The 23,164-nt window shown below is 42.2% G+C and overlaps 1 protein-coding gene across 1 annotated transcript in view; it reads left to right on the forward strand.

Moving 5' to 3' along the window:
• The first annotated feature begins 463 nt into the window (after nt 1-463).
• ASTN1 (astrotactin 1) overlaps nt 464-23,164 on the forward strand; it is a 283,425-nt gene continuing 260,724 nt past the window's right edge. The window contains exon 1 of the mRNA XM_059675026.1: nt 464-861. Coding sequence (XP_059531009.1) covers nt 579-861 — 283 coding nt within the window. The 5' untranslated portion in view covers nt 464-578. The remainder of the gene's footprint in view (nt 862-23,164) is intronic.

The raw sequence follows: 23,164 nt of genomic DNA on the forward strand, positions 1-23,164 counted from the left end.
CCGGTATACAGGTCCAACTAGTGGTTTAAACAAGACAGAATGGGGCCACCTATGTCCACAAAATAACTGGGGGTAACCCCTCCCACCACCACCTCCACCACTTGTTCTGAATAAGCACCTTGCGTGTTTGTGCCCTTCCCAGCCATCTGGATGATGTTGCTAGAGGGGAGATTTTAGACCCATTTCTAAAAATGCCTTGCTGGTAGTTAATGGCCAAGAGGAGGCAAAGGAGGAGAAAGGCTTGCGCACGGGCAGCCTGCTGGGGACTGACCTGCTCTCATAGAATCCTAGGCTCCCTTCCTCCCCCTGTCCTTCCTTCCCGGTTTCTCCTCTCCTCCCCCCTCCTTTTTCCCTTCTCCAGATTAGCAGCTCCGAGAAACAAAGAACGCGGGCTCTCCAGGCATCAGCGCCCAAGCCCCGCGCTGCAAGCAGCCTCCGGTGGGGGAAACCTGGGCTCCCCCGCGGCGCGTCCCCTCCCGACCGCCCCCGCCTCCCGCGCGCGCCCGCTCGCGCCCTCCCCGCTCGCCTCGCGTCCTCCCCCACCTTCGCGGCGCTGGGAGGAAGGCGCCCGGCTCAAGATGGCTTTAGTCGGGCTCTGCGCCCTGCTCGCCTGCTGCTGGGGGCCGGCGGTGGTGCTGGCCACGGCAGCGGGCGACGCGGATCCCTCCAAGGAGCTGGAGTGCAAGCTCAAAAGCATCACGGTGTCGGCGCTGCCCTTCCTGCGCGAGAACGACCTGAGCATCATGCACAGCCCCTCGGCCTCTGAGCCCAAGCTCCTCTTCTCGGTGCGCAACGACTTCCCGGGAGAAATGGTCGTGGTGGACGACCTGGAGAACACGGAGCTGCCCTACTTCGTGCTGGGTGAGTCCCGGGGAACATCGTGGCGGCCTGAGGCGCCGGCCGGCACCCCCACCCCCCACATTGGCTCGCTCTACCCACCCACAGGCCGGCGACCTCCCCTCCCCCACTCCCACCTCGCTGGATCCTCCCCCTACCAAGCGTTCTCCACACCCACATGCCGGCTAGCGCCTCAGTGCACCTGGCTTCTTCCCACATCCTACCTGGACGCTGGGCCCTCAACCTCCCTCAGCTGCCCTGACTCACAGGAACAGGTTGTCAGTCTCTCAGAAACCTCTCCCAGCCCTGATCTCCCAGCTCTCATTCAGGAGCACATGGACAGCACTTGTGTGCCGCTACTGGCACAGCTACCATAAGCCTTTCTCCGGACTCCCTGGCCACATGCTCAGTCCTTCCCTTCACACCCCCTGGATACTCCACCCGCAGCATTTCCTGGGGGAGTAGGAGACAGGCATCCCTTTGTCACCTTGCCAGGCATGTGCAGGCCACTTTGTATTGGCTGGATCTCTGGTCTTCACTTATTGAGAGTTCCTTTCTGTCACCAGGTACTGACTGAAACTCTCTGGCCTTCCTTCAGAACACTCAAGTTTCTCATACCCCTGGTGTCCATTCTGGCACGTCCTACCTTCATACCTACATATATAACAGTCATGTCCACATCTCCATGCCACCTCACAATTCCATGGATAAAGAAGTCATCCAGCTGAACTCCATTGATATTGGCATCCTCTTTATTCTCCAGGACACCTCAGATAGGCCTAGACATTCCTGCACACCTGGCTCCCTGGGCAAGAGGCTTTTCCTTCCTTCCTTTGTCTGTTTACGTATCTCTCTTGGTGCCTCTGTTTTAATTTTCTTAGGCCACGAAACTCCTTCAGGTACTGGAAACTCTACCTCACTTCTAATTCCCAGCCCCCTTTCCACTTCCAAGTTGCAAAGGTCTCTGCAGCACCTTTGCAGAGATTCATGTGACTTCGTTTAACCAAAATTTTCTTCACTTTTCCATGCGCACGTGCAGCTCTCACCCTGCGCACGTGTAGTTCTCTACTATATACAATCCATTTCTTTAGTGATGGTGTAAGTCGTTCTTATTTTGCCCAGGAGAGAATTCAGAGATAACCACAAGTGAGTCTCTAGATTCAAAAACAAATAATGCAAATGTTTAGGAGACTGTTTTAGCTACTTTAATGCCCTACCAACTAGGGCTCACTTTGCAGGGATATGGCCTCCTGATGGCCACATGTAGGTTAGAGCTACAAGTAGAATGTTATTCAACATCTTCTCATGCTCGTTCTTCACAAGAGATATCTTCACACTGAACACATCAAGAAGTGGGTGAGTAAATCTTCACTTCCCACCCATGTGGGAGAGCTATTTCTGAAATTGCCTGACCTTTGAAAAGTTGGTTTACAGTTCCTGGAGTGCTGCTCAGGCAACCCTATTAAGAACACCTACGCTCTTGATGGCATTATTTATTTTTGCATTAAAAATGTACTCATAACATAATGAGAACTAGGGACTGACTGGGAATAATGGAGACATTGTGGATATGCTGCTCATTACAGTGTGCAATTGCTGGTTATTCAGTGGATGTAAATTTCATGCCAAAGTCCTGCTGATATGCAAGTACAATCTGTTCATCATAGTACATAAGAATGAGTATAGGGAGTTATGTGTTTCTAAAGAGCCTGTTTTTTGGGCTTCACATGCAGTGTTTACTGTGTTGAAAGGGACATGAGTGGTATATGAAAAAAGGGAGATTAGACTAGCAAATATTCAAAATTCCACTTCCTTTTTTTGCAGAATCCCAAAGCTAAGGCCTAAAACCATGATGTGCCTATTAGGATCCAGTGTGCACAGCAAAAGCCCAGATGTTAAAGAATGGGTTTCCTGCACCTCTGTGCAAAGCTGCCCACTGCAGCACCCTGCTGGAGTTGCTATGGTAACCTCCTGCAACTTGGCATTTATACACAGGAACAGACTCTCTCTCTCTCTTACTTTAGAGCCAGATGCATTTGCTAAATGCATTGATTGTCCACCACCCTCCCAGCCAATGGGCGTGAGGGGGGGGTATTAGAATCAGAGATGAGCTGGTACCTATTCCTTTTGGCCCAGTATTCCCAGGGGAGTTGGAGTGAATCTCTTCTTGAGTGGTGGGGCAAAGCTGGGCAGAAAGGGAAAGGAATCCAAATTCATGGAATGTAGACTCAAGTGTAGTTGCTTTTGAAGTTAACTTTTGTGGTCCTGGATCCTGCCACTTATAGCCAATAGTAAGGGCTGTGGTGACTTAGATTTTGAGCTTTCCTTACTTGTATCTCTGGAACCTAGTTTGCTTGTATCCCCTGGAAAAAAATCTGAATTAGTCAATCCTGGGAATTTATTGCGCATTTACTTGCTGGGCACTATTAAGACAGAAGTTAATTAAAAAACCAGAAGATTCCCACCCTCCGGTCTTCTCTAGTCAGTGGAAACACAGACTGAGATGCTGTAAGAGCTGCAAGTAAGAACACCTGATTGTGTGGCAGAGGAAGGTTGAGGAAGGAGATAACTGCATGATTAGGTTAGACACCATGAAGGCATGAGCTTGACTAGGGCCCTTGACCCAAATCAGACCCTTTGGCTTCCTTTTGTCTCCAGGATCAAGTTCTGCCACTTCAGTGCGGCAGACAAGGGTCTTCTTCCAGCTGCAACCAGCTTCTGCAGCCTTATTCCTGCAAGCCTGCTATGGCCTTTCAGGACTCTCTCAAGGCTTTGCACATGCTGTTCCTTCTGCCCAGAATGCTTTCCCTGCCTTCTCCACTTGGCAGTTCTTCTTCTAAACCTGCACCCATGTCACATCTCTATGAAGCCTTCCCTTCCCTCCAAAGCAGTCTTTGTCCACTTCTGTGCTCTATGCGTGGATTAAACAACATAGATGATCGGAATTGAAGGCAGATTTGATTTGGTTTGGCTTGGGATAAGGTGAAGCCATTTGACATCATGGAAAACAGCTGCGTAAAGGATGGTGGTGGGCGTGTAGGCGGGAATGGCGTGTGTATGGCGGGGATGGAGATCAGCCTGTGGTAGGAGAGCGGGAGGATGGCACCTGGCTCCGTGGAGTGGGGCGTGGTTCTCCCCTTAGAACCAGGTGGGGAGGCTGATGGCGCAGAACGCGGTGCAGCCGACTCCCAGCGGCCATTGCGGCCTCACGGTCGCCATCTTGTTGGGTAATCCGGAGTGGGCCGCGCAGGAAGGAGGGAGGTTGGCGGAGGCTCCTGTTGTCCTCGGAGGTAAGGTGGGCAAACTGTGGTGCTAGGGGCATATGCGACTTCCAGGTGTGCTTCGCTGGGCTACATCGTTGTAAAGTGTTTCGAATCTGAACGTTTTCAGTCGAGGCACGCCGTGCTTCTCGCAAACACTGCCCCGTGGCCGGGCCTGTCCTTGGTGGCGCTTGAGCTGGCCGGCAGGGCGAAGTGAGGTAACCCACACCTCTGCCTCAGCAGTGTTGTACCACTCCCCACGCAGCGGTTCGCAACCTTCTGGCCCTTTAAATACAGTTCCGCATGTTGTGACCCAACCATAAAATTATTTTCGTTGCTACTTCATAACTGTCATGTTGCTCCTGTTACAAATCGTCACGTAAATATCTGCTATGCAGGATGGTCTTAGGCGAACCCCGTGAAAGGGTCGTTGGACCGCCGAAGGGGTCGCGACCCACAGGTTGAGAACCGCTGCCCTACAGCCTCATACGAGAACTGTTCATTTCGCGTTTAAGATATTTAGATACATAAGCCCGCTGCCCCTCTCAGGAGAATGTAAAAGTTTGTCGGGGTTAGTCAATGAACGTCTTCTGTGTCAACCTCGGTGTTGTACCTCGGCTTTCAAAACAGCGCCCACCCCCGTGTTGGAGCCACGTTTGATTGGGAGACCACTGGCTGGCCTGCCGGGTGGCTTCCACACGCGAGGGCGACTTCTGTGCTGTGACAGGACGTCACTGACGGTCGTGTTACTACGAGAAAGGGCTGCGCCTCCGCCTCAGCCCCAGCCTCCGAGCTTGCGCATGCGTGAAGCGGAGCGAGGCGCGCTTGCTCTCGGCCCTGGGGTTGGGCCTCAGTGTCAGGGTTTGATGGGAGAATGTCCTCCTGAAGATCAGTCAGCCCGCAGAGCTGTCATGCATCCCCACAAGGAAGGAACAGTCCGGTGTGGTTAAAAGAACAGGCGTTGAAGACAGATCCGGTGTCAGCTCCCGGCTTTGCCACGTATCCCAGTGGAGGAGAAGAGGAAGGGTTCGAGAAGTTGAGTAGCTTAGGGTCACATAGCGAACAGGTGAGGGGCCCATCACTCAGACTCAGGTCAGTTCGCATTTAAGGCTTTCTCTCAGTTACTGTTTCATAGGCCTTAATTGGATGAAAGGAGCCCTGGCAACGGTTAGAACAGGGAAAGCCCACTCACCTCATTTGGGTAGAGGAGTCCCTTTGAATATCCTTGCCCACGGAGTGATTGCTCACACAGACCTTAATGCAGCACAGGTGTGTAAGTATCGAGACCTACTTACCTAAGTTAGTCTACTCCCCTCTGCAGAATTGGGGAGTTCTTATCTTACTTGCCTTTTCCACGTTTGGGTAGCCATGTTCCATGGTGTGTTAGCACCCACAGTTGTGATATGTGGGTGAAGTCGACGTGTCCAGTGCTCTTCTTAGAAGGGCCCATGGAAATGCAAACTGGGAATCCAGGGAGGATGCTCCACTGTCAAATGGAGTCATCCAGGAGTTGCTGTAGTTCTAGCGCCTTCCGCAAGGCACTGACCTTGGAATTCGGTGGCCTTGTGCTTGGAACCCACTGTCAGAGGCCAGTGCAGGTGCAGAGGAGCAGTTACCCAGCTTTCCCATTGGCTTTGAATGTAATATCAGACAGAGCCTTACTTAGTGGTGAGCTTTAGCTTAACAGGAAGCATCCCTAGCATTCTTTTTCACGCATCACTCCATTTGAAAAGAATCTTTACAGTTTATTTTCCCTCCTTGGTTCTTAGCTACAGTGAGCTGCCTAGGTTAACAATACTGGTAAACAAGTTTGTATAGAGTGCCAGCCCATCATCCAAGACAAGGGAGGATGAATGGTAGCAATCTTCACTAAGGGTCTGCAGAACTTAAAATTACTCATACTAGCAGAATGCACTAATTCATAGTGTTATTATTTTATGGTTTCTCTACAGAAATGTAGATTTTTTACATCAAAGGAATTTTGAATGCGGGAGTGATGAATTTTACAACAATTCAAATGCTCTTCTAGATATACTGATAAATGACTTAAATTCAAGTCATTGGCATTTTTCAAGGAAAAATGAAATACAAGCTTAATTTCTTAGGGAAGATTAAGGACCTGTTTTATAGAGCTTATATCTTCCGTCCTCCCTCCCTCTCTCTGTTTTCCTTCCTCTCTTCCTCTCTTTTCCTTTCTTCCTCTATCCTCCTTCCTTCCTTGCCTTCTTTTTACGAATGTAATTAAACCAATCTTAGATTAAGGCCAGTTCACAAGAAGAAAACTTGGCACCTTTTCAGCAGGAAAATGCCAAGTCTTTATTTCTTCCCCCTTTACACCAAGTTCAAATATATGCATACAGATGGCAGAAAAATCACTATATTGAGCAAGTTAATCTCCCAGGACAAGTTAAGGCTTATGGTAATTTCACATGTACCACAATTCAGCATCTATCACCCTATTTTTATTACAAATATGGAATAGTCATTATTTTCTAATCACATTCAGTTTAAAACTGAGAAAAAAAACAAAGCACCTCTATTGATCCCTAGGTTCCCAAGGAACCAAATTTGGAAAAAGTAAATCGTTACCAATGGTGATCTAAATTGACATGGCAACTTTTGTAAACAATTTGGCATTGTAAATAAAGTTGAAAGCATGCATGCCTTATAACCCAGCAATTCCACTTCTAGGTGTTTATTATACTGGAATTCTTACATGTGTACACAAGAATATTTGTAGCAACATTGTTGGTCACAGCAAAGCATGGAAACAACCTAATGTCCATTAACAGGAGTCTGGACATGTACATGGTGTTACTGTCATCCAATGAAACATCATTCAGCCATGAAAAGAAATGAGCTGTAGCCACATATACCAACATGGATACATGTCACACTGTCATGTTAAATGAGGATAAGCTACTAGCTGAAAAATACATACAGTACAATTTAATTTATATAAAATTCAAAACAACAAGACATTGTTCAAAGACATCCAAACGTGGCAAGTTGTTATGAAAAGCAAGGAAGCAAGAAATGCAAAATAAAGGATGGCATTATGTGTGGTGGAAATGGAAGATGCTGTGAAGGGGAGGGAAAGAAGAGGGACTTCAAACATTCTGGCAGTTTTTTGGTTTTGCTTTTTTAAAAAAATTTCTTTTATAAGTTTCAGATTTACAGAAGAATTACAAAGATAGTACAAAGAGTTCCCATAGACCCCAAATCCAGTTTCTCCCTTTATAAACATTTTACGTTTAGTATGATACATTTGTTACAATTAAAGAACCAATATTGATATGAATAATTAAGTCCAGGCTTTATTCAGATTTTCTTAGTTTTTACCTGATATCCTTTAATATAATTGATTTCAGAGAGGAAGGGAGAGATAGAAACATCAATGATGAGAGAGAATCATTGATTGGCTGCCTCCTGCACGCCCCCTACTGGGTAGCAAGCCTGCAACTAGGCATGTACCCCTGACAGGAATTGAACCCAGGACCCTTCAGTCCACAGGCCGACACTCTATCCACTGAGCCAAACCAGCTAGGGCTACCTGATGTCCTTTTTTTGTTGTTCCAAGATCCCATCTAGTATACCACATTAGTTGGTTAGCACCTCTCCTTAGGGGTGAGACTTGCCTGTGACCGTTTCTCAGGCTTGATTTGATGACCTTGACAGTTTTGAGGAGTTCTGGTCAGGTATTAAAGTCACTCTTTCCCTCTTTGTCCACTTTTTGAAGGATATTATTATGTGTAGTCCATACCAAAGGAATGGGGAGTTAAGGTCTACCTTTTTAAAAAAGCATCTACATAACTTACACTGAATTATTCTAGATGAGAAAATTATCTATTATCCCCCACTAATTTATTTATGTAATCATTTATTTGTATCATGTGGACTCATGAATATTTTATACTTTAGATTATAATCCAATACTACTTTATAGATTTCAATGCTCACACTGTTCCAGCTTTGGCTAATGGCAATTCTTTCCGTTGACTTCTGTGTCTCTGTGACAGACCCTCATTAGTGTGAGTTTTTGTTCTGTTTTTGTTTCTTAGAGCACTTTGTTACTGTGGATCAGGACAGGCTGCCCCAGGTTACTTTGTATATTGCCTGCCCAGGTCCTAGAACCAGCTGTTTCTCCAAAGGGCCCTGATTCTTTTAATTGATGATTAGTATTAGAAACCAGATCAGGGGTGGTGGTGTTTCTAGGCAAGGAAATATGTGTGTGTGTACTAACTCATACACGTATCTATAAATATTTCTATATGTAACCATCTGTATATAGAGTAAGACAAACATTAGTTCATACTGATATCTCCAGCTCTAATCTGTTATCTAATTATCATGACCTAATTTTCATTATCTAATGTATTGTTTAATCCATGAATCATACTAGCCTCCTCCCCTTGCTCTGCTCATTCCAACAGTGAGAAATTTGGTTCCCACTACCTTCCATCTGTTTATTGTGTTGTTCAATTCCGCTATGCATCTATAGCAGTATCAGAATTGTTTGCCCATTCCCAATGAGCAAAACTTTATTAGAGTGCAATTCTTACATACAATCCTGCTCTTAAGGACAGGGATATGTTCTGAGAAGTGTGCCTTTAGTCCTTGTGTGAACATCCTAGAGTGCACGCACACCAGCCTAGATGGTTTAGCCCAGTGGTTCTCAACCTTCCTAATGCCGCAACCCTTTAATACAGTTCCTCATGTTGTGGTGACCGCCAACCATAAAATTATTTTTGTTGCTACTTCATAACTGTAATGTTGCTCCTGTTATGAATCATAATGTAAATATCTGATATGCAGGTTGTATTTTCATTGTTACAAATTGAACAATTAAAGCATAGTGATTAATCACAAACACAATATGTAATTATATATGTGTTTTCTGATGGTCTTAGGCGACCCCTGTGAAAGGGTCGTTCGACCCTCAAAGGGGTCGTGACCCACAGGTTGAGAACCATTTGTCTAGCCTATGGCACTCTGAGGCTATGTGATAGAGCCTGTTGCTCTGTAGGGGAGGAAAATAATTTTCCCTTTATCTTTCTGGGTCCTTGGCTGTGATCTCCCTGTAATAAAAGACAGATTGACCTGAGAAAAACAAAAGTTTAATAACATTTGTACCTCCTGTCAGCTCTATATTTTTGATATCCATTTATGTCACTCTTACTATTTATACAGATTCATATGTTTATCTGTATTGTTTTATTTATTGAAGCTCTGTAGTTTTAATATTTGGTAGGACTAGTCACTCTTTGCTACTATTCTTTTTTGGAGTTCTAGCCATTTCATGTAACTTTCCAAGAAATTTGTCTAGTTCTAAAAAAAAAAAAAGCCAACAAACAAGCAAAAATAAACAACAAAAAAGCAAGAATAACAAAAACGTGTTATTTTATTCAAATCCTGTTAAAATTTTAAATTAAGGAATAATCTATTTCTTACGATATTTAGTTTTTCTGTTTAAGAAGCAGTACATTTGTATTTGTCGAAGTCTTTTAGTCTGCCTTTTAGTAGAGTTTTAAAGGAATATATTTTTTCTCATGCAGTGCTTGTATATTTATTGCTAGATTTAATTTTAGGTATTTTATTTTTTGTGATATTGTAAAAGGAGTATATTCTTTTTATAGATATATTCTAAATGATTACAGATTGTGTATATGAAAGCTGTTGATGTTTATGTGTTAATTTTCAAACCCGCTGTCTACTGAGTCCTCTAGCTCTCAGTATGCTTCAGTTGGTGCTCTTGGATATTTTAGTTATGCAGACATATCATATGCAAATACCATTTTATATCTTCCACTCAAGTGTTTATACTTCTAATTTTATTCTCTTGTCTAATTACACTGGTAGTAACTCCAGTACAATATCAAATACGAACGTGATAACGTGGATTATTGTATTTTCCTGACTTAATGGTAACAAACCTGCTGTCTTGATATTATGATAATGGATTTTGGGTTAAAAGAGATAAAAAGTATCATGTTAAATAAGAATTTAGTGTTTTTTATTACCAAAAATTATTTTTTAATGAAAAATATTTTTTCAATATTTATAATCATATTTAGATTTCTTAAAAGGATGAATTGTATAAGTAGATTTTCTAGTATTAAACTTTGCATTCCTGAAACAACCCTCACTATGTAAATGATGAATTATTTCTGCAATATGCTGTTGGATTCTGTTGTATTAATATTTTGCATCAGTAGTTCTATGTGAAGGTAGCCTTATTTTGTGTGTGTGTGTGTGTGTGTGTGTGTATGTATATATCTGTGTGTGTGTGTGTCTTTGTCAGGAATTGATATTAATTTTACATTTACTTCCTAAAAATAATTTTCAGGCTTTACTTCTTTGTTTCCTCTGGATAATTAAAATAGCATTGAAATTACCTACAAAGTCTATAATCTCAGCCACTGCGCTACCCACTGTGGGGCATGAAATGGCTGAATTCAGAACTGGTTCCTTAGTAAGTAATGAGCTGCTAAATCAGACAGGATCAAGGAAATTCTTTCCAGAGAAAATGGTCTACATTGAGATTAAAGGATAATGGGATTTAGTTGGGTAAGCATGGGGGTTCTGAGTTTTGGGGATAAATTAGGAGCTCTAGCGTAAGGAAGCAGGGAGTAGAAGGCATAAAAACCAAAATATGTGAAAGGATGCAAGAAATAGTCAAGCATTTACACTTTGCGTAAGACCTTGCCTCATACTTTACCTTAAAAATTGAAACTAGCAGACATAATTTGTACACACCCTCAACTTCCAAACTTGTAGACCTACCTCCAACATTCATTCTTACCTTTTCATCTCCAACTGCCAATACTTTATAAAATTCAACAATACTATATTCAAAATAGTATTATTACATATAATCAACATGTCATTATTAATGAAACATTTTAAATTCTTTTTGTTCTGTCTTCTAAATCTAGGGTGTATTTTATACCTATAGTGCATCTCAGTTGACTAGCCACATTTCAAGCGCTCAGTAGCCACATGTGGCTGCTGGCTACTGTATAGGATAGCACAGATAAGTAATTGTAAAGAAACTTACCAGTTTGATTCCTGGTCAGGGCACATGCCTGGGTTATGGGCTCAATTTTCAGTAGGGGGCATGCAGGAGGCAGCTGATTGATGTTTCTTTCTCCTCCTCCCTCCATCTCTCTCTAAAATCAATAAAAGTATATTTATAAAAGGAACTTCCCAGTGCCTTGAAACTACAGGTAATACCCAAACAGTTTAAAATCACTCCTGGCAACTTGCGTAGCTTTCTGAAGCCAACTTCAGTGCCTTGTAGAGAGGAGGTACTCAGTTTATTTTTCTAATTACGTTATTTTTGTTTGCTCAATTCAATGTCTATACTTATGTAGATATGGTCAAAATACCTCATTGTAGTAATGACTCATTTTGTTAGTCATGAAACAAAATATTCCATATATTTTATACTTTGTTTCTCAGAAATGAGAACTGTTTTAAGAATGTGTTTTTATAAGATTTGCCAAAATTTTTCATCACACAATAGTTTTTTTTTTCTTCTGCCAATACTATTTGAGTAGCTGCTAAGTACTGGTCATAATAGTAGGCTCTGGGGATGTTACCAGAAATAAAAAAATATACAACTCTGTCTTCACGGTATCAAGAATTCTTCCTCTTCTGGGGCCTCACCGTGTCTATCATTTCTCTCTTCTAGATATTTACTTTTCTTTCCCCTTCTTTTTCCTAGACCTTTCCCTGCAGCCTATAGATATATATTCATGTTTCTCCTATCTTAAAAAGACTGTTCGTTTACCTGTGTATACCTCTTAGCCAGCACCTTATCTCTCCCTGTTCACAGTGGCTTTTGACTTCTTGGCTACTTCACTGCAATGAGGTTGCCTTTGACCCCCAATGTTAAGTCTAAGGAACACTTTTTTAAAAATATGTTTTTATTGATTTTAGAGAGAGGAAGGGAGAGGGGGAGAGAGATAGAAACATCAATGATGAGAGAGAATCGTTGATCAGCCACCTCTTGCACGCCCCCCTTCTGGGGATTGAGCCCACAACCCGGGCATGTGCCCTTGACCAGAATCGAACCTGGACCCTTCAGTCTGCAGTTGGACGCTCTATCCGCTGAGCCAAACCAGCTAGGGCTCTAAGGAACACTCTTATCTCATCTTAAAGGCACACTGTGGCATTTGCCACTGCTTATCTTCCTTGAAATTGTCTCTTCCTTTTCTTGGGTAATGCACAACCTCTTCAAGGTAAGAGGATACTTTGTAAAACTGAAAGAAATCAAATGTGGCCGGGCATAAAAATAGAGTCCTCCCCAAATCAGTGGGTGGCACCTTCAAAAGCCTTGTTATTTCCCATCTTGTGATACTGTATTGATGCACAGGACCTGCTGGAGAGTGCTCAGGATTCCCAGTAAGGCATGGAAGGTACTCCAGGTTGCGGTTCCTATTTCTGTAGCGCCATCTCAAATTAACCTCATATTATCATATTAGTTGGAACTTTTCCATTGCAAGTAAGAGAACACTTAACCATCTGATGTACATGATAAAAGGGATTCATAGGCTCAGGTCAGTGAAAGTGGTTGTCAGGCTTACTTGTATGAGGGCTCCAACTATGTATCTCTGCAGTTCTCATGACTTTGGCCCCCTCTGTATGTGGCCTACATCTCAATACCTAATATTGGCTCAGTGGATAGAGCATTGGCCTTGCGGATTTAAGGGTACTGGGTTTGATTCCAGTCCAGGGCACATGCCCGGGTAGTGGGCTCGATCCCTGAATCAGTGATTCTCTCTCATCATTGATGTCTTTTTTCTCTCTCCCTTCCTCTCTGAAGTCAAAAAATATATTATAAAAAAGGTACATTCAAATTTCAAATGGATAATGGATTTTAATGAAGAGTATACAAAATGTTCACTGTATGGTTTCTGTTTCCACATTGCCACTCCCATTTAAGAGATTGCTACTTAATGAGTTTTGGTGTAGTATCAAAGAATATCCACACTTTTCTGAAATGGCTACTAAAATTCTTCTCTCCTGTAATGTTATCTCTGTGAGGCAGGATTTTCTTCATGGACCTCAGCCAAAATTTAGTCAGTGCAGAAGCAGAGATGAGAATCTAGCTGTCATTCATTAAGCTGGGTATTTGAGAGCTGTAAAACTATAAGACAGGCAACTCTTTTCATTAGTTGTTTTATCATAAAAAGATTTTTTTCATAAAATACATGGTTCATGTGAATACATAGTGGATTTCTTATTATGGTTTGTAAATAAAATGAATTAAATATTTAAAACATTTTTCAGTTCTGGCTTCAAATATGGTAAACATTGATAGATATAGCCCACATAACTAAAAGCTACTTGTGATTCTCAATAATTTTTAAGAATGAAATGGGTTGCTGAGACCAAAAGGTTTTAGAACCTTTGACCTAGGTTGCATGGCACTTAACCCCCATGGGGCCTGACCCTATATTTCAGAAAGAATCAACTAACTTTCATGTGAATATTGTAACCCGTGGTTTACATCTCTGGTACACTTCCAACAGAGTAACATTTGGTGGTATTACTGCTTTTTTTAAAAAAAAATTATCTTCATTATTGAAAATATTACAGACTTCCCTCTTTTTTCTCCCCTTGATCCCTTGAACCTTTACCCCACAAGCTACAGTCTATGTCCATGGGCTATACATATATGCATGTAAATTCTTTTGGTTAATCTCTAACCTACCCCCACCCTTTACCCCTGCCTTCTCTCTGAAATTCCTCAGTCTCTTCCATGCTTCTATGTCTCTGAATCTATTTGGTTCATCAGTTTATTTTATTCCTGCTTTTTTTCCCTAGACCAGCGATTTTCAACCCTTTCAATCTCATGGTACACATAAACTAAATTTTTGGTACACCAAAAACTACAGAGTGCCCCCCAAAAATGTATACACACTTTGAATGACTATAAAGTCAGAGTTTATTAACATACAGTTCATTTTCAAAATTTAAAAGAATCTACAGAAATAAATAATTTTTTTGTGTCAATGTCTTTTTTCAAACTGGTGACCTGACTGTTCTGGTCCAGGCACTGCCAATAACACAAAGCAGTGGAATCACAAACATTAATAATCATCTCATTTGGAATTTGTGTGCCTTCAATTCATGACTTGCCTACGAATAAACTTTATATTTTATGTATACCCATAAAAAAAGTCTAGTGACCCTTATATATAAATTTTCTTTGTTCAAAACTTAGTCTGGCTTCACCCATTATGTCAAGTCAGTTAAAATTTTTATGTCAATCGAATAAAAATTAAGTGAGTTATCAACTGTTAAAGTGTGTATACATTTTTGGGGACACCCTATATATTATGTTTTTTGTCAATTTGACAAAAATAGGTATAATTTTGATTTATTCACACTGGACAGCTATAGTGTTGACTCTTGTCATTTTTTTAAAATATATTTTATTGATTCTTTTTACAGAGAGGAAGGGAGAGGGATAGAGAGTTAGAAACACCGATGAGAGAGAAACATCGATCCGCTGCCTCCTGCACACCCCCTACTGGGGATGTGCTCGCAACCAAAGCACATGCCCTTGACCGGAATCGAACCTGGGACCCTTGAGTCCGGAGGCCGATGCTCTATCCACTGAGCCAAACCGGTTAGGGCGACTGTTGTCATTTTTTATTCGACAATCTAAGGGAAAAGAGGTCAGTGCTCCTGACTAAATAGGTATTGAATGTTTCAAAAATTCTTGTGGCACACCAGTTAAAAATTGCTGTTGTAGTCAGTGACTCTCATGCTGGTGCATATCTGGTAGCCACTACTTGATGAATAAACAGAATAAAAAGAGTGAATGAATGAAGGAAGGAATATTCCTGGTCTCCTCCTACTACTCGAGCTCTGTTTTTGTTAATGTGGTTCCTTTGGAGGTCAGAGCTTCACACACACCCACAGGCATATGTATGCACACATGCACATGACACAGGATAACGTCTACCACTTAGATGTGCTGTGTTTAGCCCCTGCCCCTTCAGCCATGTGGGGAATTTCTAGAAGTGAGGAAGGAAGCGTCATTGATAAAGAATCTCTGACATCTGGCACCTAAAGGTGCTTTTAGAGGTGCTTTTCTTTAGCCACTTACTTCAGGATTTTGGATATGTAGTAAACCTGAAAGGCACACTGTTTTAGTTTCTTAAAGGTCACAAGGGACACTGATGGAAAGACTATGACGTTTAAAGCAACTTTGGCTTATTTCCCAGGTGTCTTGAGATTAAAAACAAGGGGGATGTTATTGTTCTAGAGCCATTTGAAAGGGTTTGTGCTACTTTTAGACAGACTCTAAATCCAAGGCATTTTCACCTTCATTTACCGCCAGAAGGATAGAACTAAAAGTTGATTTTTCTAAGGTTGCAGGTTAAAGGAATCAATGAATACTCTGATCTTCTCAAATCTTGGTCCTGGACCATGCAATTCTGGGCATTCGACACTTGGAGACTTAGAGATTTGAGGATTTAAGGCAGTTGTTCATGGCAGATCTCTCTGTGTCTCCCTGAAGTAAATTAGATGTCTTTTCATGGCTGGAGGTGTTGGGCTTAGGGACTGTGGCTTATCCCAGTTCCCACCCCTTATCCCAAGAGTTGGAGGTAAACATCATTGCATATCTGCAGCCCATTTGCAGCATGCAAGTATGTTATGGCATACCTATTGGGAAATTATTTTCTAAAGTGTCTTTGTGGGAAGGAGTTGGAATCTCATCATACCCTGAATGGATTTCTTGAATGCGATGAGAGATCACTAATAACTTTTCTAAACATCTGAAAACTTTGGCACCTCCAAACTGGATCAGATTGCCCCTAAACAATTGGGACTGTTATCCAGTGGGTTAAACCAGTTTGGAGATAACACCAAACAAGTGGGCTTCACTACCAGCTCTTAATTCTTTTTGGTCTCAGTTATCTTTAGTCTAGTAATCTGGAATAGAGAGCACATTCCAGAATTTCTCATGATCTCCTCAACTGCAAGTTATAGTCTGTGGGAATATGTAATAACCATAATTTCCACAGGGACTTGATACAGTTCTAGCGAAACCTAAAGGCAAAGAAACTCGATATTTCTTTTACCCGTGAGTCCTTGTTTGATGTCATCATTGCTCAATAAATGGTAACTTATTTTGAAATAATGTTAGGTTTACAGAAGTTGCAAAAACAATGCAGAGAATGCCCCTGTGCCCTTCACCCAACTTCTCCTAATGAATCTCTTGCTCAAATGTAATGAATGATCAAAACTAAGAAATTAGCATTGGTGTAAGGCTACATTTTAGAAATATAGTATTTAAACATATATTAGGAAATATGTGGTTTAGAAAATAATAGGCATATCAAACTCGCAATTTCACTGATTTTTTTTCACTAAGATTAAAGTTAAGCAACAAGTTGATATAAAATAAATTTTAATTTTAAAACATGAAAGTGACAAATTTTAGGTGGTATGTGGACATGGCAAAATTAAATTATGAAGGTATTACTTGAATGAAGGACATTTAGGGGTCTTAAGTAAATGCATGATTTGGAAACATTAAGCATTTACCTCCTTTTCCGTACTGCCTGGGTAGGTGCTCCTTGGATGCTGACTTCCCTGGGCACTTTCCTGCTTCTAAGTGCCACTCCTGAGTGATTTGACTCTCCATCCAGTCAGGGACGATGGTCAAGCCTGGCATGATGTCCCTGTACTCCAACATAGCTAAATTGACCTCCCTATAATCCTCCCATTACAATGTAGATGGATGATTATGATGGTAGTGATGGAATTTAATGTTCTTCTTAAGACTGGACATTGACAAAAACTTGGAAATGCCCATACTAGAGGGAGATTTTCGAGGGAAATGTAAAGTATCCAGTTAATGGGCTTTCTCCAATAAAAATGCAAAAACTGCTTTCATCTTCAGGTCAGCATGTAAATCACACTGCCGCCTGGCAGGTTTACGTTCTCTCAGGTTCTGTGCAGAGGTGATTACTCAGAACTCTGGAGCAGGGTAGCTATTTGAAGAGCTCAGATAGCCACGAGGAGCGTGCAGAAGGCCAGGAGGACTTGTGTTTAATTTGGAAGGGAATTTGCTGACCACATCTGTCTTGTGAAGTTCAGCCTTTTCTCCTCCCTCAGGAGTCAAAATCACTTTAAATAAGTTGTGACTCTTGAAACTCAGTCTTTATATTTCCTTCCTCCTTTCTCCTGGCTCAAAAAAAATCCTGATTTTCCATGCATGTTCTAATTGCCAGTGAATGAAAGCGTGGTGAGACATAGGGTTTAAATTATGGTACCCCCAATTCCATTGTCCTTACGGAAGTCAGGACATTGCTAGATTAAATAAACACCTCCATATAGAGCTAAAGTGCTTTTTGTTACATGGTATAATTTTTGAAAAAAATTTTTAACCAAAGTCTTTCTCAAGGAACATAGATTTAATCCCACTGATTATCAGATGCTCTTGCTTTTCCCTATTTTTTTCCCTATTTTTTATGTAAAATCTTGGACATGAAGAGTGACAGTGATGTGTAAAGGACTATTTGGTAATTGCCACTTAATAGTCTTCTGTATTTTTCTTTTATATTTTTATATTTTATATCTGCCTGGCTTTCCGGATCATTCCACATTGACTGGTATTCCACAGTAACACCAAGTCCTGGGGTTCTCTGGAATAACAGAAGAGGGAGTCTGATTTATAAATGTCAGGCACATGAATTGGAGTTAACGTAGTCTTCTGGTTCTGCCTTGGCTATAATTTGCTCATTTTTTAAATCCTTTTCCTGGGTTTGCTTATCATATAATCACCACTGTCAGTACAAGCATAATTTTTTAAAAAAATACAACAGCAATTTGACCACATGCTGACCACCTTGCCGAGAATTTGTAAATTTGCTGGTAATGTGTAATTATTATTATTATTATTATTACTAGAGGCCTGGTGCACAACATTCGTGCACTGAAGAGGGGAGGCCCTCATCCTGGCCTGCACCCTTTAGCAGTTTGGGAGCCCTCAGAGGATGTCCAGCTGATGCCCGTGGGGAGCAGGTCTGTGCCGGCAGTCAGACATCCTTAGTGCTGACACGGAGGTGGGAGAGGCTCCTGCCACCAACCAACGCTGCCAGCCGTGAGCCCGGCTTCTGGCTGAGCAGCGCTCCCCCTGTGGGAGTGCAATGACCACCTGGGGGCAGCTCCTGCATAGAGCCTCTTCCCCCTGGTAGTCGGTGTGCATCATAGCAACCGGTCATTCCACTGTTCGGTGAATTTGCATATTACCCTTTTTTAATATAGTAGGATTATATAGGATTTTTATTGCCCCAAACAACAACTACAGAATAAATATGACCAAAGGGAACTGTCATCAGAGCCTGTTTGCATAGCCATTAGAGCTAGGGTTCATGGTTTAAATGGTGTAACAGTCCCTTGTGGCTGTTTTTTTATTGGTGGACACTCATACTGTCCCCTGGATACATGAGGGGCATATAGTAAATTGGCTCATTTATTCATATTGACTTGGCAGTGGGGCCCCCTGGAAGAGAAACAAGAAAGGTGAGAGGAGGTTTTCCCAGCTGTGTCATACCTTCTTGCTGCTCTCTGCAGACACAATCACTGCATTTCTGTCCACTTTGGGTCTTCTACTTGGAAGGTTAAAATAGTAATTATTATTAGGTAATCCTAAACACAAAAGTTTTCCCCTTCTAATAGACTTCTTAACATTCAAGAATCTAGGTTATTTCCACAATATCTCTGCTCCAGCATAGCTGTCCTCATCTCTGCATCCCAAGTGTCCTTGATTTAAGTTCTTCAACTTCTGTTTAGGTCAGGTGCATTGGTCTTGACTTGGTTCATAGCATGTCTGTCTTTCTAGAATGTTCTCCCATTCTTTACCCCCTGAAATACCAGTCATTCTGCAAAGATCAGCATGAGTCCCTCTGTTTGATAAAGGCCTCCCATAATATACTATCTCACTTAGATATTTCTCATCTCCTAAGTCCCATAGTTCTTGTCATCTAACTCGCATTATTTTATATTACTTAACTCTGTGCTCTGCATTCATTTTTTCTCTCAGCTAGATGGAAAACTCATGCATAGGAGGTACTATTTTTCTGTGCATTTCCTTAGAGCTCTGTCTTTGTTAGTACCCAGAACAATACTCTGCCCATGGCAGACGCTCAGTAAACAGTTACAGAATACATGCTGGAGCCCTCATCTGCTGAGGTCTACTAAATCCTGAGCTCTGTTGATAAGTCACCCCTGGAAGGGTTTTCAGTGGATTGTCCTTTCCTTCCTAGCTTTTCTGCATGGTGAAGTGGAAAGAGCATAAACTTTGGTGTCAGAGAATCCTCCACTTATCATTCAATGACCATGGCCCAGTTTTATTCAAAGCCCCTAAACATCAGCTGGCTGCCTCATCTGCATAGCAGAGATAATACTTTTCTCCTAAGATTGCAGGAAATCACTGCTGTGGGAAGGCTAGTACAGTGGTTGGCACCAAAAAGATGCCTCTTCTTGCTCCCCACTTGGACACCACTCAGACTGCACCTTCTCCTCTGCCTTAAATCAGGTAGCTCCCAAGTGCCCCTTGTGTTCAGTTATATCCTGATTAATGAAAGCTTTCTAAGGAAGCTCAGCTTGGTGCAAACAAACTCTTCAAAACCTCCTCTAAATCTTGTGAAGTGCAGTTGTCTGAGTGCATTAGCATGATAAAACCACTCCAGGACACTGCTATTTGTCCCAGTCCAGTTGAAGAGGGAGCCATGTTGGCTCAGCAAAATGACCAAGTGTTCTAAATATATCTGAGCTCACAGCCTCTTCTTTCCATGCTTTTCCTCTCTCTCCTTTTTTAGCAGCCAGAGACTCCTCCGTAACTTCATCTGGGCCACATAACCAAAATTTGGAAGGACCTGATATAAGTAATGCTGTTTGATGGATTGGTTGAAGGTGAATGTGAATTTAGCCCGTGTGTTACCTCAACCAGCAGTTCTATATCAAGCCTTTTTGTGTCTGGTGGTCTAAGAAACTTTGTCCCATGAAACTTTGTCTCCAGCATCAGCAAGCAGGGAGATTTTCTGGAGCAGGGAAATTCTCCCATCCAGTCTGCCAGCTCTAAGGTTGGCCTTGAACATAAACCAAATTTGGGATTTTTAAGGTGATAGGATATGTTGGCCAGGTGGCGCATCTTTCTTCTTCCTTGATGGCTCGGCTCCTTCCTCTCCTGGGGAAAGTTGACACGGGCTGGGTTCTGACACTTGTTCAGGTGGCTGGTGGTGACTGGATAGAGAAGTGACTACTGTATCATAGGCCCCTTCCAGCCTCTGGAGGGTTCTATTCCCAGCCACTGGTACCCTGGAAGGCACCTCCTTCTTTCCTGAGTGAGGTACCTTAACCTCATTCTAAACCAGTGGTTCCCAACCTTTTTTGGCTGTGCCCCATCTAAGAACCTCTAAAATCCTGATTGCCCCCCACCCTGTGACATATAATTCTTACTATTCAAAAAGTGAAGGAAGTATAAGTGTAATTCTTATTATTCACGTGGAGGAAGCCTAAAAGGCCATTAACTTGGTCTAAACAAGCTCCTACAGAACATGGCATCCATGAAAGAGAAAAATAAAAGAACGAAAGGACAATTGAAATACTAAGGAAGAAATAACTAAGAAATTGTTAAAAAATAATAATATGAAGTGATATGAAAAAATAGCAAATAAAGTTTCAAAACAATAGAGAACTAAAATGCATAAATATGTAAATATATATATACACATATATACATATATATAGTATATGAAGTCCCTAGGACCATAAGAAATACAAAAAAATAATTGTTAATAATTCATTCTTGAATTGTCCCCCTTAAAAATCAAATTGCCCACCTGTGGGCATGTGCCCCATGTTGGGAACCACTGTTCTAAACTATCCTTATTATTTTCTATTCTGAGATCCATAGATTCATGTTTTATATTTTCTAATACCCTGGATGCTGTTTTAGTTAGCATTTCATTAACAGACCTTCCACACTCTAAAAATCCTCATGAATCACAACGGACAGAATGGCACAGTGGAGAGAGTAATAGGCTACCATGCAGGAGGAGATCCGGGTTGAATTTTACTGCACAGCCATCACTGGTCCTCAGTATTCTGTAGGCCCACCTCTGGGTGCTGGGTAACCTAGGACAGGTAATACCGACCCTGAACCTTTACAGACCTTGAAGGTCTGTGTTCCAGCTCTGTCTCTGGATAATGTGACTGGGGTCATGTGTAGAATGATGGCACTGGAGTAGGCAAATCTAACTCCCATTCCAGCTGTAGATTTTATGAGTCTACTAGAAGCCTAGTGCATGAAATTCATGCACTTGGAGGGTGTCCCTCAGCTTGGTCTGAGCCCTCTTGCAATCCGGGAGCCCTCAGGGGATGTCTGACTGACAGCTTAGGCCCCTGCCATCTCCACTGTGCTCACCAGCCATGAGCCTGTCTTCTGGCTGAGGGGTGCTCCCCCTGTCAGAGCCCACTGACCACCAGTGGGGCAGCTCCTGCATTGAGTGTCTGCCCCCTGGTGGTCAGTGCACATTATAGCGACTGGTCATTCTGCCATTTGGTTGATTTGCTTATTAGCCTTTTATTATATAGGATAGGATGCCCCAGTAGACCTGCCTCTAATAATTAATACTTCAAAGTGACATTTTCATACCAGAACAGCCCTTCTTGTCTGACATCCTTGAACTCTTTTCTTTATCTCTTATGTTATTTCCATCTTAGTTAATGATAACTATGGCTGGCAACAGCCTTTGATGAGCACCTCTGCTCTTCAGTAAGAGATGTTTGCCATTATTAGAGGTTGTCTCTGTTCCCCTTGGTTTCTCCTCTCTGAGTCATGTACCTCTCTAGATTCTTCCTCCATCTTAACCAGCCCCTTGACTTGCATGTGCCATTAAAAATTCTCACATAATCATTTTGAATTCCTTAACTGCAGAAACCAGATATCCATTTTCATGACGATAGCATGCACCATAGGGCTACACAATGAGAAAGAGAAGAATGATTTATTATTGTTTGACTAACCCCTGGGTAGGTAAACACTGTCACTATGTACATTTAGTCATGTTACAGTCCCCCAGCGCATCCAGGAAGGGAGGTTTGTCTAAAACCATGGTTTGATACTTCTTATAATACTGAGAAATGTCTAAACACTATTCTATTGGGACACTTAACCAAATGCAATAAGACTAAAGATCCTCAGGTAATCCATTTAAGATATGTTCAAAAAAAAAAAAGACATTCCACATGAGAATAGCCATGAGGACTGCAGCAATGACTTCTGAGGCATAGGAGGCCTGCTGTGTGTGAGATTTACTTTGATGACAAATTTCAGCACAGTGTCAGGCCTCTTAATGGGCAACAGTGATTCTTCTTCAATAGGAGAGGTTATTTAGTCTGGCATTTGTTTTTGCTTTATTTTATAATTCTCAAGTTAGAACTGATGAAACTCTATACACCTGTAATAAAATGTTCTCTCACAATGCTTGTAAAACTTTAATGTGCATGCAAATCACCTGGGGACATATTAAAATGCAGAGTATTTTTAAGTCCTTCTGTTAAATTTCTTTCTTTCTCTCTCTCTCTCTCTCTCTCTCTCTCTCTCTCTCTCTCTCTCTCTCTCTCTCTCTCTCTCTCTCTCTCTCTCTCTCTCTCTCTGCCATGGACACCCTTGGAGTAACAAGGTTTTACAATGTTAAAACTGGAAAGTATTTTTAAGGTTATTTAGCCCAAGTATGGACCTTGAGAGCTTGTTTGGAGGTTCTAGCAGGGGAGTGCAGCTACTCGTATACCCTTGACCGAAGACCAGTCCTCTCCTCAGGGGGGAAGGTCGTCCTCTTCGACCGAGCGCGCAGCTTCGGGAGGGATGCACATGGATCGGTGAGGGAGGAGGGGGACACCCGCCTAGCCAGCCAGATCAGCCGAATCAACCCTGGCGATCAATGGGGTGACAGATGTCGCAGCCAGATCGCCCTCACATCCTAGCCCAAGTATGTATGTCACAAATAATGCAAGTGAGACCTGGAGACTCTAGG

Source organism: Myotis daubentonii, chromosome 18 (assembly GCF_963259705.1).
Source record: "Myotis daubentonii chromosome 18, mMyoDau2.1, whole genome shotgun sequence".
NCBI lineage: Eukaryota > Metazoa > Chordata > Mammalia > Chiroptera > Vespertilionidae > Myotis > Myotis daubentonii.